The sequence below is a fragment of the Anopheles coluzzii genome, chromosome 2 (assembly GCF_943734685.1).
Source record: "Anopheles coluzzii chromosome 2, AcolN3, whole genome shotgun sequence".
Classification (NCBI taxonomy): domain Eukaryota; kingdom Metazoa; phylum Arthropoda; class Insecta; order Diptera; family Culicidae; genus Anopheles; species Anopheles coluzzii.
Window position 1 is genome coordinate 40,365,734 of NC_064670.1, and position 15,857 is coordinate 40,381,590.

A 15,857-nucleotide genomic window follows, 5' to 3' on the forward strand; every position below is an offset into this window, starting at 1 on the left:
ACGGTGACGGGCAGTAGTAGCAGCAGCAGCAGTAGCAGCTGTTACCTCCGTACGATTTATGCATTCGTTAGCGTGCTTGCTCGTTCCTACCACAAACAAACGGGCTCACACTAAGCGCACAGTGCTCAGTAGTAACATATAGGGCGGCGTACGATCGGCTATTAGAAGAGCGTTTGCCCGTTTCCGTTGCTTGACTTTTGGCCCTGCACAATTGATTTCATGAAGGCGAGGGGGTGGGAGAAGGGGGGGGGGGGAGGAGGAGGAACGCACTCGCTGCGTGACACCCGTGAGGCGTGCAATGTATTGTGTGCAATAAAATGTTGCGCCATCCGTACCATCCGCATCGTTTCAGCGGCGAACAGAGACGTTCTTTATTTGGGTTAAATTATTCAACTTTGTTTTTGCGTTGTTTTTTTTTTTGCGGAAAGCCAATGCCAAAAGGTCTGCGAGTCAGCTCGTGTTCTAGTAAACCGAGATGTCATCCGAAACTCATCCGAAACTGCTGGACATTGCATGCAGAGTTATCATATTCCATTGCATTATTACTAAAACAGTTTAACAGTGATAAATTTATGAAAAAAACTCTTCAAGAGTTTGCGCTTTTAACATTTCCATTTGAATTAAATGATTAATTTAGCGAGTAACATGTTTGAAGAGTCCCTCCATTTTGTATACATTAAATCACATTCAATGTAAAGAAAATCTTGGCAAAAATATGTATCATTCAGTAACAATGAATTGGAACGGAGTACCAAAAATGGAAAACAATTTAAACATAAACGAATAAGTTAAAGCATTCGCTTGCTTTAACATTATTACATTAAATAGATTTTTTAGATTTCCAACAATGAAGTGATGACAACCTCCAAACGCTTGTAAGTTCCATTGCTTCCGAGTGAAAGAAGAAAGGCACCAGTAAAACTCCGTCCTCTCTCCGTCGCATCACCAGATCCCGATGATGGCAGGCCGTGTTCTACATGACTCGGTCATCTGCAATAGCCACCAGTTTGTTTATGAGTCTGTCTCTGTTCGCGCATGTGTGTGCCAAGACGACGCTACCACATTTTAACAACATTTTCCTCAACCAGCAGCAGCACCGACTGTCCACCATGGTTTGCTCGTTGCTCCCCGTTCAGGAGGTTGTCGTTGGTCGGTTTGCCGGCACATACTTGTGCAATGACACAACGCCCTATTTCCACTTATATCTCGCAACCGGGACAACTTGCCACTCAGACAGGTTTATCATATTAGAGCAACAACCCATTTATTATCTGTTTCGTCCATACAGTGCAGCATTTTGCTTATTTTAACCTACACCATCGTTTATCGTCACAGTATGTTGGTACCTAATAATGTACAGGCACAAACAAAAAGGTACAAAAGGTTGTTAGAACAATCCACAACTTCCGTATGGAGTGATCTAAGCTGACCCAACACTGACCCAATTTTTGTGTAACCTCATTCTGGACCGTGCATGCTCCAGACGTATTTCATTTGCTATGCTATTTTGGTTGCTAATAATGCAGTTGCACGACACGGCATCGACGTTTGACATAAAAAGGTCAACATGTGTGTGTGTGTGTGTTGGTGTATCTTTTCTAAATTATGCATTATCAAGCCACAAATAGGTTTGTTTGCTTTGGTCGGTCCCTTGTGAGCACACCACATTAGTACAATAGCACAAGTACAACATTAACATGACATTTTACCCGTTTTGACACAACAACAACGAACGCTCTGCTAAATCAATACTTACATGGCTGAACTGGGTGGCGATTTTGGTGTGCTCCTCCTGGTACTGCTTTCTGACGCGTCGCTTTTCCTGGTACAGGCTGGCCAGCTTCTCGTGACAGACCGTTTCCAGCTGTTCCGCGTTGGTGCGAATTTGTTTGGCCGTATGGTCCAATTCTTCCATGAAGCTTCGCCACGCTCGCATTACGTGACTTCCTGTGTTCCGGGGTTTGTTTGCGGGCACAAAGGCGCGGAAAAGAAATGGATAAATAAATATCAGATGCTGAGCAACATGGTTTACTGTTGAAGTATTTAATTATGGTGGTAATGAGAATGATACATAGTTACTAGTTAACAAAGCATTATGTTAAAATTGTACATTTTTTATCAGGAATGGCTAGCATAATAGGCATTGCAAACGCGAAGAAGCATGTTGAGGTGGTAAAAGGTTCCGCTTGTTTAAATTATTAGATGAGATTAGACTAGTTAATACAAAACAAATCAACAAGACATTAATGCCTAAGTGTTTGCATCAAGATTTTTTTTATTAAAGATGGACGGCTTTGCCTTATTGCTGTATGCATCAAGATTAGATTAAACAAAATGAAAATAATCAAATAAAAAGAGCAAATTAAATACAAAAAAAGTGCAACCAACATTACAACAACAACTAAAACAATATCAACAAACTAACACCAATTACCCCTTAAATTGCAAAACAGATCTAACTCGCACATAGAAGAAGATGTTTGAGTGTGGTGGTTACGGATTCGATGAGTTGCATAAATTTATGTTTATATCATTTGCCAAAAACCCCACTGTCGTTTGCCCCTGGCCGTTACCCTTCAATTGCGCGCCAAACGTGTTTGTTTAGTTTGTTGGTATACATTTAATATTCACCGCAAACCCCATTTGCGGGCGAGTGAGTGAGGCTTTGTCGCATTAGCGAGGTATAAAAAATAGAAACCTTCAAAACGGACAATGTATTCAAATTACATGAGACAATGCCGGGGTTTTGTTTTTTTGTTTTTTTTTTTTTGTTTTTTTTTTTTGGGAGAGGAGGTGCTATACATTGAGGTTTTAGGTTGGGAGAAGGAGAGCTCTTCGCGTTTGCTAATTTCTATCAAATTTGTTTTTTTTTTAACCATTAGGCAGTTAAATTCGGCACCAAACAAATAATGGTTCTTTGTTATTGGGTGGTGTGGTATCAATTCAACAAATGTTACTGAACAGCCACAAAAATACGAAGGTGGCTGCTATTTTTAGTATGGTAAACAACTTTACGTAGCTATAAACTTCGCTGCTGCAAATTGGAAGAAAACATAAAACAGGAAAAGATTCCCCACTACCACCGGGCATCGTTTGAATCATGGATCATGGAGCTGTAATTTCGGTTTCCGCAAATTTCTTTAATTACAAACCAAAACACACATATACAACCAACGATAGAGAGAGAGAGAGTAAGAGAAAAAAACAACCACCCAAAAATAACATCCAAACGCGTGGCTCACATTATCGTGAGATAACTGAAGTGTGTGCGTACAGAGCGTGGATGAAATTGCATGTATAAAACGCACGAAGGTGAAAAAAAAACAGGGTGAGAAAAAGGTTAAAAGAGAGAAAAAGACAGAGATAAAAAATAAATCTTGCTGGCCAGTATGAGCATGAACAGGACGGCACACCTATCGTAGCCAAAATAAACATTTAAGCTCGTAACGTCCGCAAAGAAGAAGCATTCTAATCGAAGAACCGTTCAGTTCAGTTTAAAGTGCTGGCAAAACATGAGCGTCGAATGCAAGCGAAAGTTTTACGTTCCCCAATCTCCCACTCTTCCGCTCTTCCGAGCAGGTGGTTAATCCTCCGCCAGAGTTCCCTTTCGATGCTTGCTTTACGCATCTCGCTTCCCGAAAGTATCACCCGTTCAACTAAAGGTGAAAAACGAAAGACAACAATTGGCAGACACGCATCGGGACAGACACACACATAAACACACATTATTGCTGCACGACGATGGTGGAATGATGGTTTAAAATGAATTCCACGCAATGGTGCGTGATTGAAGGTGTGCTGTAAAACAGGGTGAAATAAAGCCAAACTTTTGCCATACAAACACACACACACACAAATAGACGCATGCATGGTTGATAGAAAATTGGAGGGAAATAAAACCGAGCGCAGGAAGCAAAAGCGAGAGCGGCATTAGTAAAAGCTGGCTGGCTGTGATCGTGCCTTTGCCGGTCTTTGGGACGTGGGAACGTTCCGAAATGTGTGTTGCTAGCGGAACAAGCTCCAATGTGGAGGGTTTAAAACACACACACACACACACGTGTGGAAGGGTAAGTAAGGTAAGTATCAATTTCCGGAATTGTTTATGTGATTCATCAATTTGGCAAACAATTCGAATGAATAATGGTTCCATTTTCGCACCGTGTTCTCAGGTGGAATTAGAAAAAGATGAAAAAAACTTAATACAGATTTTAAACTGGGTACATCATATCGTTGGATATATCATGCTTCGAACAATCCTCATTTGTAGTGAAAGAAAAATCATAATTCAATTGTATATTCATCAACAAACCATCAACCTACTGAAATAAACACATAAATCAACGGCAAAAGCATGGAGGCGCCCAGTATATGATGCATAATGAATGTATTAGTTATTACTAATGGTTGTATTTGAAGGTAACTTACCCTGCAGATCATCTGAGCGATCGATTTTGAGGCCTTGCTGGGTGACGGCCGCCAGTGATACGGCGTACTCGCGATCGCACTTGGCCTTCTGCGCCAGGCAGCGCTTCATCGTTTCGAGCAGCTTCAGCTCGGCCTCCTGCCGGTTGAGCAGCGCATCGTGCGCCGCCCGCCCCTGCAGGGCGGACGAGAAGCCCATCGCGAGCGGCTGCGGTTTTGCTGTTTGGGGTACCGACGTTTCTCGGCAAAACCCCGGAAGAAACGGTTTCGACCGACCCCTAGCTACTTGATCGATTGGCACTTCTAAATATCACCGAAGCTATCTCCCGCTACCTCGAATACGCTACACCACACGCACACACACACACAAAACGCACTATAGAATGCACACGCGATGCTACGAAATAGCGATAGACGGATGAGAGCTACATAAAAATCACTTGGCACTGTTTTTACTGAGGTATATTATTGAACCTGCGTCTTGAAACAATAAGGATAAATGTGAGACACAAATTCGAACGGATTTTCATGTAGCACAATTTCCCCACAAACTAGAATACTCATTATGTCCTCTTCATATTAACCCATAGTGAACGTTTTCATCAGGAACTTTGAACATAGAAACACAACGCATCATAGAGTTTGCGCAGTCCTTTGCGCACAAATTAAAACTAAAGACGACGCTCTACACTAACAAACATACTCAGACGAGCTAAACGGGGTTGTACATTTCATCGTTGATATATTCTTTCAGTGATCGATAATGTGAGGTCCTCAACCTTCTCGCTTTTTAGCTACATGAAAAATCTATAGCCTGTTAAGTTCAGTAACGTAGATATTTTGAAACATGGTACATTAAAAAGGTAAACTGCACACTTCTTTAAAATCAAAAGCCATTAGTCAAAAAGGAAAATTGCAATAGGAAAAAGAAATTTCTTAAAAAAGATTAATTTAATGTACAATGATTGATTTTACTGTTGCTCAATTGAAGTGTTTCTAGTAATCAATTTAAGTTTGAGTTTAAGCAATTTAGATCGTTTTGGAATGCTGTAATGCTTATTTTGATCATTAAATGTTTGTTTCATCTCAGCGTTAATCTGGTTGCTCCAAAATTGAGATCTGCAAAGAGAAAAAAGAGAATGTAATTGTTAGAACTATGGTACACATTCTTAACTAGTGATGTAAGATCAGATCCGGACTCGTTAAAATTATCCGGAACAGTAAATTGAGCGAGTGAAATATGCATCAGTTTTTGAAAGATCCGGATCATCGCTTCCCTGAGAGAAATAAAGGGGAATGCTCGAATGCGCCAAATGAGCAAGTGAGCAGGCATCATTTTCGGATCACTATTCTTCTTTCTAAAGATAGCAGATCAGACATAACTTACGCGTGTGTAATTCTTTATACTTTATAAAAATTCTTTACATTTATATCTTCTTCTTCTTCTTTGGCTCAACAACCGTTGTCGGTCAAGGCCTGCCTTTACCTCTTGTGGGTTTGGCTTTCAGTGACTAATTGATTTCCCCCCATAGCAGGATAGTCAGTCCTACGTATGGCGGCGCGGTCTATTTGGGGATTGAACCCATGACGGGCATGTTGTTAAGTCGTACGAGTTGACGACTGTACTACGAGACCGGCCTAGCCTTACATTTATATATTCTTTATAAAAAATTGAGACCTTCACTCTTCTGCGCTAATCGTGTAGATGCAGCTTTAGCGATATGTTTAGCGTATTGCCCACTCGACCATGACGATGAAAATATAACTGACTATCTCGTTCGCCCGTTAACACGTACTGCATCTCTTCGCCTCGTGATTCCTGTAATGTTTTAGGTCCTTCTCACAATTTATTCACCGTTTCCCATATATTTTTGTATAGTTTCCTCATAATTTTGGTATCGTCCTATTGGACATCCATACAATCCAATTTTTAAAAAATGGGTAGCGCTCAGTAAATTGTGGGAACGAGCTAAAAAACTATGGGAACCATCCAAAATGTTTTTGGGAAACAACCAATAAAACCTTGGTAAAGTCCTGAGATGTTCTCATTTCTCTTTGACTCCAGATTTGGCATTAACTGACAGGTTTAGCAGAGAACGAACGATAGAATGATTGATCCGATCAAATGATCCGGATCATCTTTATGAATGAACCAGAACTTAGCTGATCTTCAAAAAGACCCGTTTTTAACACCACTATTCTTAACGATTTTGAAACATTTATTTGAAATGAACACATTTTAACTTGTCATTTTTAGACTAGCAAAGAGTTGAAAGGTATGAAACAGTGTTATGTAATACAAAAAACAATTGGAAAACAGTTTCATAAAGTCTATTGTTTTATATTCAATTAGTTTCAGTAGATATCAAAGGGAGATATTCGCAGTTCGGGGAAGATGTATAGATTTCTATCTAGAATGTCTCCTACATACATATCTCCTGCTTTTCTGCCGTAGGTCCAAACCCGACGTTGGTTTTGAGTGCCTTAAATGACTCCAAACAGACGTCACAATGAACGCGATTAGAAGTAAGTTAACGGCAATCACGGCCAATTGAAATCTCATCCACACTCGTTCAGAATTTGCGGTTACAATTGAGCAAATTGAAGACATCTAGCTAAAAAGAAGCTCATCGCTAAAAGTATCAAGGGTAGTCGACAGTGATCTTTCAACAACTGTTGTAAACAATGTAAAAGCTTTTTTTCTGTAATTCCTTTACACATAAATAACAATAATGCTTGCCTAGCAGCCAAACGATAACAGTAATAAACGCAACACAGTGGATCATTGTTCTTTGTCGACGGGCTCGGCTCGGAATCATGTTGCAGGCTGGCCGCAAAACTGGATCAGGCGGATATGCTTCATTACCGGACCCGATGCCAATGCTCGCAAAATCACCAAACTGGTTATCGATGATAATGGAATACGCATCATGCATTAATCGATCGGGAAAACCGGTTGAACCAATGGTTGGTGGGCATGTATAAATTGTGGCATCTTTTACTTATTGCCTGCCTGTCCACGACGATCGAAACCTATTGCATCTTATAATGCTTAATGCTACATGGTGTGGTAAACCATTTTGTAATCATGTTTAGAGAATTCAATCAACAATGTAGCACGGTTTTTGATATGACAAAAAAAAGTACGAAGATTTTTAGAAGGAAAAACGTTTCTTGTTGCAATATCAAGAAACCTAAAGGTATAAATTCATCATTATCATATCCTCAAAAAGGTATTAGACAAATAAATGAAACTCTCTTACAAACTCAAATATCTAGTACAGTTTTGATTCATCAAACAATTCATTTACCTCTTTAAAGATTATTTCTGTACTTTGCTCTTTAGCACAATAGAGCATGGAAGTTTACATTTGTTTGCATTGAGCCTAATTTCATCTTTTGTTTCACTTATAGTTCTTCTTTCCTTGTTTTCCTTTCTACTCCCTCGCCGCACCCTACACCTCCGATTCCCGTCTCTTCTTCACACGCCAAGTTAGACACTTCAAGCGTCCGTCTCAGTGCAGTGGTTCTCGTTGCACCGGGACCCTGGACCAACGGACGATTAAAGGTGTACTTCAACACGAACACCAATCCCGTACCCATGTACGTACCTTTGGGGGGCTTCGTTCTGAAACAAAGCAGACCATAAAATATGTTGCTTCCCCACCACACATAAGCGAGCAAAAGGAAGCAGCAAGAAGAGCGAAAAGGCAGAAACAAAACACACCACAACAGAACGGGTTATGAGCAGCACTACTCCATGCAGCAAACAAACATCACTGGATGTCTCTGTCGACGATCATAACAAGAGCCTACCTCCCCATCGTAAGAGAGAAATGCTTCAATCGTACACTTGAAGCCGAAATTTAAGTAGCGAAATGAGCGAGCGCATACAAGTGGTGTAGCGTTTTACTAGCGGTCAGTAGTTTTGGTACTCATGTAAGTAGGGCCTAGGCAGAACCATTTTTCTTCCCCGTCAAGCTGAACTTCTTCTGGAGTACGTTATTCTTCCAGCCGGCAGAGTGTTTGGGAGTATTGGCTTCTTAATGCAAAAAAAAAAAACAGGAATCAAGCTACCTGTTGACGCATTCATCCCAGCTTCATCATCTTCATCATTATCCTACAGACTACTGGACGCACACATCAAGCAAGGTAGCAGGGAAGAAGCCCACCACAGGCAAGCAACGTTTTATGCTGGGAAATCAAGCCTCCATAAGCTGTCCATCATCACTTCTTGCTCCACTCCCTACACGACCAACTGTAATTATTGACAGCGAAAACAGGTTTACATGGCAAACATGGTGGGATGTGGAGAGGCCGCCAATACTGCCCTGCAACAACTTCACCGACCCTTCGCTTCAAAACGGTCCTCCTCTTTGATGTTACAAATTGTAAGTGTGCTGGCAAACACTAAATCAATATAGACACACAGCGCACATCGGGACAGCTGTCGCTCGGATCTCGGTCTGATAAGCCGATGATAAGGGAAGCTTTTAAAAGACTGCTACCGTTACGGTATGTATGCGTTATCATCCCTCGTTCTCTGGCCCTCCCCGGGCAGCAGAAGAAACCCGTTCATTCATTTTATTCCAACCGATCGACGAGCTCTTTGCGCGAAGGTTTGCGTAGGGTTTGGCGACACATTCACGCACTAGTGTCGCGTGGAGCAGAACGAGAATGCACCGTTAAAGTGCAGTTTATGTGTGTGAGTGTGTTGCCATGTGTGTATTGTTACGCAGCGAAGCATAAAGATACGATCGTAATGCTGTTGTTGGTAATGTGATTTAGAAGATTCTATTTTATCTGGATTAACGCCAGATCATTTTTCAACCTCAACTCCAATCTACTTGTTGACACGAAATTAAGTGAATGTTGAAGAAGGCTTTTTTTCCTGCATCTAAAATTATAAAATGAATGGCGTTGTTACGTCATTATGTAGAGACAAATAGCTTCATTAAAGACATTGATACGGACATTCATGTATTGAAGCGACCGTTACAAAAGCAGCAGTTCCTTCGCTGATGAAGCCAGCAGGAAGTGCGTCTGTATTAATGCTAATACTTTCACACGAGCGCTGCGCGATTTGTGCGTTTTTTGTTTGTGTTTTGTTTCTGCTTCATTTTGCGGTCACCCAGTGTGCACACCTCTTCCCGCATGTCACCTGATCAGGTTGGCAACTAGTGGGCCTGAACAGGATGACACCGATCATCAGCACCATTTCGCTCCATTCGCTCCCAAACAATCCGTTCATATGTGGAAAGAGGGGCGCACGCCCAAGCTCTCTGGCAGGTTTTGATAAGCTTCGAGCCGCTCCAACGACAATAGGAGAGCAACTTCCAAATGGCGCGGTGCACTTTCTCTCCCTCATCCCCCCTCTCCCTCCCTCCCTCCCTTATCCATTTCCTTGCCATGGTTGTGATTGACTCCACGCAAACGAACGAACGTGTTGGTGCGTGGATCGATGACGATGATGACGATGATGATGATGTGCTAAAGTTGCACTTTTGTCCACACAGCTACTCGCACACTAGTGAGCCAGGCCAGGACAGGCCAGCGCCAGTGAATTGTGTTATGTGGCTTTATTTTATTTTTATTATGTTGTTTCTTTTTTACCCTTCCTTTTATTTGTGTGTTATGTTCGTGAGTTCCGCCGTATCCGCCGCCCCGTGTTTTCGTACCTTACCGCTCCCCCCCCCCCCCCTTACTTCCCCCTTACCTTGTCCGTGCCGAACCGAAAACCGGTTGGGCCAAACAGGGTGGCCAACATCACGACGACGACGACGACGATGACAACGACACACACACACACACTGTTACTTGGTTGGGGTCGTGGGGATGCATTCGTCGCCCGTACTGCCAGCGAACGGAGGAAATTCGAACCCGTGGAATCGCATACGCGCAAACACACACGCGTATGAAGTTTCCACTCCCCGGGCAGACAGGGGAGGGCTCAGTTGGACGTGGAGAAGCATCAGGGGATCGGGAGCGAGCGTCTCGCGGGTGCTGGGAAAGTGAAAAAGATTCTAATTTGTGCTTCCACTTGCACGATATCCATTTTTAGTCACACTGCCAACGGTTTGGAACGAGCAAAGCAAAGAGCAAATCGGAACGAACGCGCTGCAACCGACAAAGGAAGATTCGGCGAAGGCGTCGTGATCATTTCTAGACTCAAATCTACATCTGATCAAACAGCTTGCTCGCTGATCAACCACTGCTCTGTGATTGTTTTTTGCGAACAATAAGGATCCCAACAGAATTGGACATTCGATCTTGACACAAGTTAAGTGGCGATCACACACACTTAGTTTGGCATCATTTTGTAATAGTTTAGAATTATTTCAACAATTGATTTGAAATGGTTTAGAAATGCACTTATTTAACGCAATTTTCTCAACATGTTCCTACGTTTCGTCACAATCTCATGCTTTATTGCCATTTTGTTTAAAATATTGAAATATTAACACCTTTTTCAATGCTTCATTTGAACTGGATCAAGATACGGTCGATTAAAATTCCGTTTCGAATGCTGTTTGGACAGCTGTTTGAAGCGATTTTTATCATAAAAAAAAACGACAACTCAATTGAAACAATTTTACTGCGCTTTTATTTCAGAATTAATCTGTTTTAATCAATTCTTTCAATCTTCAACCAAAGTTTTATCCTTTCGAATTAATTGAACTTTTGATTTATGATATTATAAAGGTTTTCTTTTTAAATAAACAAACATATATCCATATTCAATCTAAAGTACATTTCAAAACGTTTGAAAATAAAACAAAGCGCTCAAAACCTTCAAACCTTTCCTTAAGACAGAAATTAAAAAAAAAAAAACATGCAAAAAATCCAGTTCCAACACCAGCAGCAGCAGCAGTACTGGCTCTGTTTAAGCGCTTCATGGTGCGCAAAAACGAAGCTGTAGGGTTTTCCCCATAATTGAACATTTGCGTTGAAGTTGCCTTGGTAATATGATTGGCCATTTAAACAGACCGAACCTCATTCTAAGGCGAGAAGCAGCCTTTTCTTTCTCTTTTCCTTCGATCTTCCCCTCTCTCGATGTGCATTGGATAAGAGAATTAAGCTATTGTAGATCTTTAACGCCAGCACATAGCAACATAGCAGCACACAAGCAGCACAAATCATCGATCAGCTTCGATCGCGGTGTGATCGGGCATCGGGCATGGGGGGGGGGGCAGGCATAACGATTTCCAGCCGCCTTTTTCTACTTCTTCTTCTTCTTCTTGTTTTGCTAATAACCATAGAAACACCAATGTGTTCTGCGCGTTAGTAGCAACAGCTATGAACGAGAACATATTCCACACACCCCCTCCATCCCATCCACCGATTGGGATGTACAAGGGGGATGGATGGAAGTTGAGTTTTGCGGGGCCGTCGCCCAATGTTCTTCGACGACCACCACCGTCTTCTCAACACGCACACAATCATAGCAAGCGACACACACTCACACACACACACGCACACGTGCAGAAGGGAGCAAGCAGTGCGATGTTATGGAGCCCGAAACAGGTTTTCTGATGTTTTGCGCTTTCTTCTTCACCTGGATTTCGTTCTCTCTTCGCCTTTTGGGTCGACGCGCCGAGAGCTAACACACACACACATACACACACGGTACAACCAGTAAAAGATTTCGGCGTTTCGCCTCCCGTGAGACGGCGGCCAGAGCCGTCGTCAGCCTCCTCTAAAACAGCCGTGTGGTCAGCGGCGACAGGCAGACAGAGACAGAGAGAGAGAGGGAAAGAAGGGGAGAACGAGAGAGAGAGAGAGAGAAAGGGCAGAGATGGATAGCAGCGATTGCTTTGTTGTTTTTTAGGTTCATCGGTGCGCCGTTTTGGGTGGTGTTTTTGTTGTCTTTGCGCTTTGCTGCTTTGGACCGTCGCTTGGACCCGTCTTTGCCTGTGAGGGGGGCAAAACATGGTCAGGAAGAGTTGGATGTTGTGCGTCGTTGTCGTTGTTGTGTTGAGAAAGAAAGACGAGAAACCGGAATGAAAACGGGATAGGATGCAACGAAAACAACAAGCCCCCCTTTGCCATTGCTGCATTTCCCTTCTCCTTTTCACCTGAAATGCGACAATGCGCCTGAAAGCGAACGCACGCGGGGGGGGGGGGGGGGGGGGTGGTAGTGTGGAGAAGGCGAAAGGTCGGCAAAAAATAAGGCAACCACCACTCGCGACCACCGCAGACAGTTGTGATTTAAATTTGCGTGCAGCACACCGAACCGTTTCTCACTCACCTGTGTATGTTAATCGCAATATACTGGTGCGCCGCAAAAGGGAACAGGTTTATGCGGCAGGTTGATATATGTTACGGAAGGGTAGGGTAGCACTAGCACCAAGCACCTCTCCCCAGGTAGGGAAACCGATCTTTAGCTTCACACGAAACGGTGGGTGATAACTCTTTTGGGCCCGTTCACGCATACACGCTCGATCGTCGAATCCACACAAATCTTCACCAATCGGCACAGGAGGAGATGGCCATAATCAAACACAATACACAACTGCATTGGCCCTATACAACACGGATGTGTGCAGACACATCTTCTTGCTATATTTTTTGCACACCTTTATCGCCCCTTAAAATCATGACCACACACGCACACACTGTCACCATGCACACCTTTCGGTAAGGCACCGCAGGATAGGGCAAACAACAAACGCACTGCACACACGTACGACGAACCGATCGCCGCGGGTGGCAAAGAGAGGAAATAGATACACACGCACGCACACACACGCACAAACACAGTCCTGCCCGCGAGTCGAAAAAGAAAGCCTTACCGTGTAGCCGCGAGAAAACACACAGAACGCACTTCACGCCCCCTTGTGTGTGTATGTGTTGGTGTGTGAGAGAGTTGGTGTACCTGTGTGGGACAACAGAAATGCCGCGCCGGCATTTACGAGGAAAGGGAGCGATTGATCACGTACCACGTTCGCGCGCGCCCGTTGCTTTGTGAATGAATGAATGGGGCGCTCGGGCCCGAGAGCAGAGCGACAAACACATCGGGATCGGATTGCAAACCACCCCTTCGCACAGTGGGAGCAAGTTGGGGTTGGTGTTGGACAGAAATAATTTCAATGTTGCGCTATTTTTCGCATGCAATTTGGACTAATGTTTCGGCAATGTGCATGTTAATTGTAGGTTTCCGTTCGCTTTTTTATTATTATTGCAATGTTTGCTAGAATGAGCTTAAAATTAAAAAAGAATGTCATTTAGACATTGACAAATTAAAATATATTCTTGTTTAAACTAAGGATTCTAAAAGGTTCAATCATTAATCAATCAAGATCATTTTAAATCATATAAACAAAATCTTTGTTTTCTGGTTTTCTGTTTTTCTCACCATTTGAAACCGAAGCAATTTCCACTGTGTATCGTCATCATCATCGTCGGTTTCGTTAAGCTTTCGTTGAAATGAACGTGCAGTGTGCAAGAACGAGATGGCACATCAAATATCGTTTTGCTAGAGCGAGCACGTGGGCTACCGCGAGAATGAGAAAGAACGAACAAAACAAAATGCGAGAGGCAAATTACTCTCCGCTCTCTACAATATTGGCGTCCTGCACACTTTTATTTTGATTTCAATTTAGTAGATATATAAACAAGTGATCACTGATTGAAACAGGTTTTTTTAGTAGATTTCTCCGAATAAGTTAAAAGTAGAATATATATAAATATATAGATTATTTTATCATTTTCTTGTTTAATTAAAACAAACGGATTTGGTACATTAAACACAACAATTTTGAAGCATATTGAACGAATGAGTTCTCATTCTCATTTTGTCTTAAAAAATATGAAAACGAAGTTCAAGCAAAGCTACTATTCTTCTAACAACATAAAACAAGAAAAGTGTAAACATGGAGTGTTGAAAACTTGTGGTGTTTTGGTAGACACACGTGGCTTCAAGAAATGGAACTGTTGTTTAAAAATGATAAAAGAGATGTAAAATCAAGAGATATGTAAATGTTTTGCTTGGAATTTGGAATTGGAAGAGCTAGAGAAAGGTATTTTCAAATGGAATTAAAAAAAAATGGTGCTTTAAGCAACAATCATACATCCGAATTGTATTTAATTTTGGAGAATTTCTGCTGTTATCTGGTCATTCTATTCGTCTTTAACCATTATTTCTATAGCCACCTATCCGGGTGTGTTTTGTTCAATAATTTTATAATAACTTTTAATTGGACAATCAAATTGATCCCAAATTTTTGAAATGCCTAGAATTACATGTTTTGAAATAGTGATCTAAAAATCATAATTAAAAAATATTTTATGTACTTTTTAAAAATATATCTATTTATACCGCTTACTTGTATATCCGCCTAACCGGGTAGGTAATACATAAAATAAGGATGTTTAGTTTCGGTTTAGTCGCAAATGTTATAATAATATCTATACCAATGCGTGCTACACCGTTGAACGTACTGCAATTCAAAATTCAAAATTTCTGCAGACTGAAACAAAAGCTCTTCCACCAAAAAAAAAGGCAATCCATCGCTCAAATCACACATCGATTAAAATGATTAATTAATTGACACATCGTTGTCATAGCAACCCATAATTGCACGAAAAGGCTCGATAATGTGTAATCAGTGAAGGATTCCACGTCGCACGGAAAAGCCCTCCCCAAGCGTCCCACTTGGGGAAGGTGCACCACACTCGCTAGACATGATCGCGCTAATCATCAGTGTTCCGGGGGTTCGACGGCGGAATCGGTGGATAATTGGTGAAGATTGGCATTGTTTGGTATGATAAGCAGAGACGCGATTTTTTTTGCCCGGTCCATTAGGTGCCGCCTATCTTTATTGACTTACGTACAAATGTGCCGCGTTCACCAATACTGATGGATACAAGCGCGGCACGACACAGCAGCACGTACACGTTCGCTGCTGCTGCCCTTTCCCGAAAGGGTTTAGTTGAATTTCAAACGTGGTGGCAGGCAGGGTGGCCGTGTTTGCATCTGCTTGGTGGTCGATTGTTCTCACGGCCGATCGGGCACAAAGCTGTTGCGGTTTTGCAGCGTTAACGATGGGTGCGATTGACAAATTGGCTCTGGGCTCTGTAGTGATTAGCATCGCGTCCGTCTGTGGCATACTGATATGCTTAGTACAAATATCGAACAGGATGGACGATAGTGTTAACCAGGCGAATAGTGAACTGTTGCAAAAAATCGCCCTCCTGCGTGTGGAGATGGAACAGGCGGAACAGGCTTCCCCGAGTGGCCCACTGCTGTCGATCGTTATCAGATCCGCTAAACAAAGCACCACACTACGGCGAACCATCCGGCACACCTGGGCCCAAAACGACCATCGTGTAGTGCACAGGTTCGAGCTGCATGCACCCACCGTGCATCCGAAAGCACACCCAACGAACGCAACGAACGGGTCGGCGGCGGACTGGTTGAAGCGCCTGCAGCATCA

The 15,857-nt window shown here is 42.5% G+C and overlaps 1 protein-coding gene across 9 annotated transcripts in view; it reads right to left on the reverse strand.

Annotated features, from left to right (window-relative positions):
• LOC120947952 (tyrosine-protein kinase Fer-like) overlaps positions 1-13,403 on the reverse strand; it is a 45,597-nt gene extending 32,194 nt beyond the window's left edge. For 2 of the 9 annotated variants that reach the window (XM_040363830.2, XM_040363822.2), the window contains exons 1-3: positions 13,298-13,403; positions 4,426-4,896; positions 1,757-1,947 (exon numbers count right to left, since the gene is read on the reverse strand). In XM_040363830.2, coding sequence (XP_040219764.1) covers positions 1,757-1,947; positions 4,426-4,621 — 387 coding nt within the window. In that variant the 5' untranslated portion in view covers positions 4,622-4,896; positions 13,298-13,403. Of the gene's footprint in view, positions 1-1,756; positions 1,948-4,425; positions 4,903-13,214 lie in introns of all 9 variants that reach the window. The other 7 variants (XM_040363824.2, XM_049606598.1, XM_040363823.2 and 4 more) reach the window with 7 other exon arrangements.
• Positions 13,404-15,857: the final 2,454 nt, after the last annotated feature.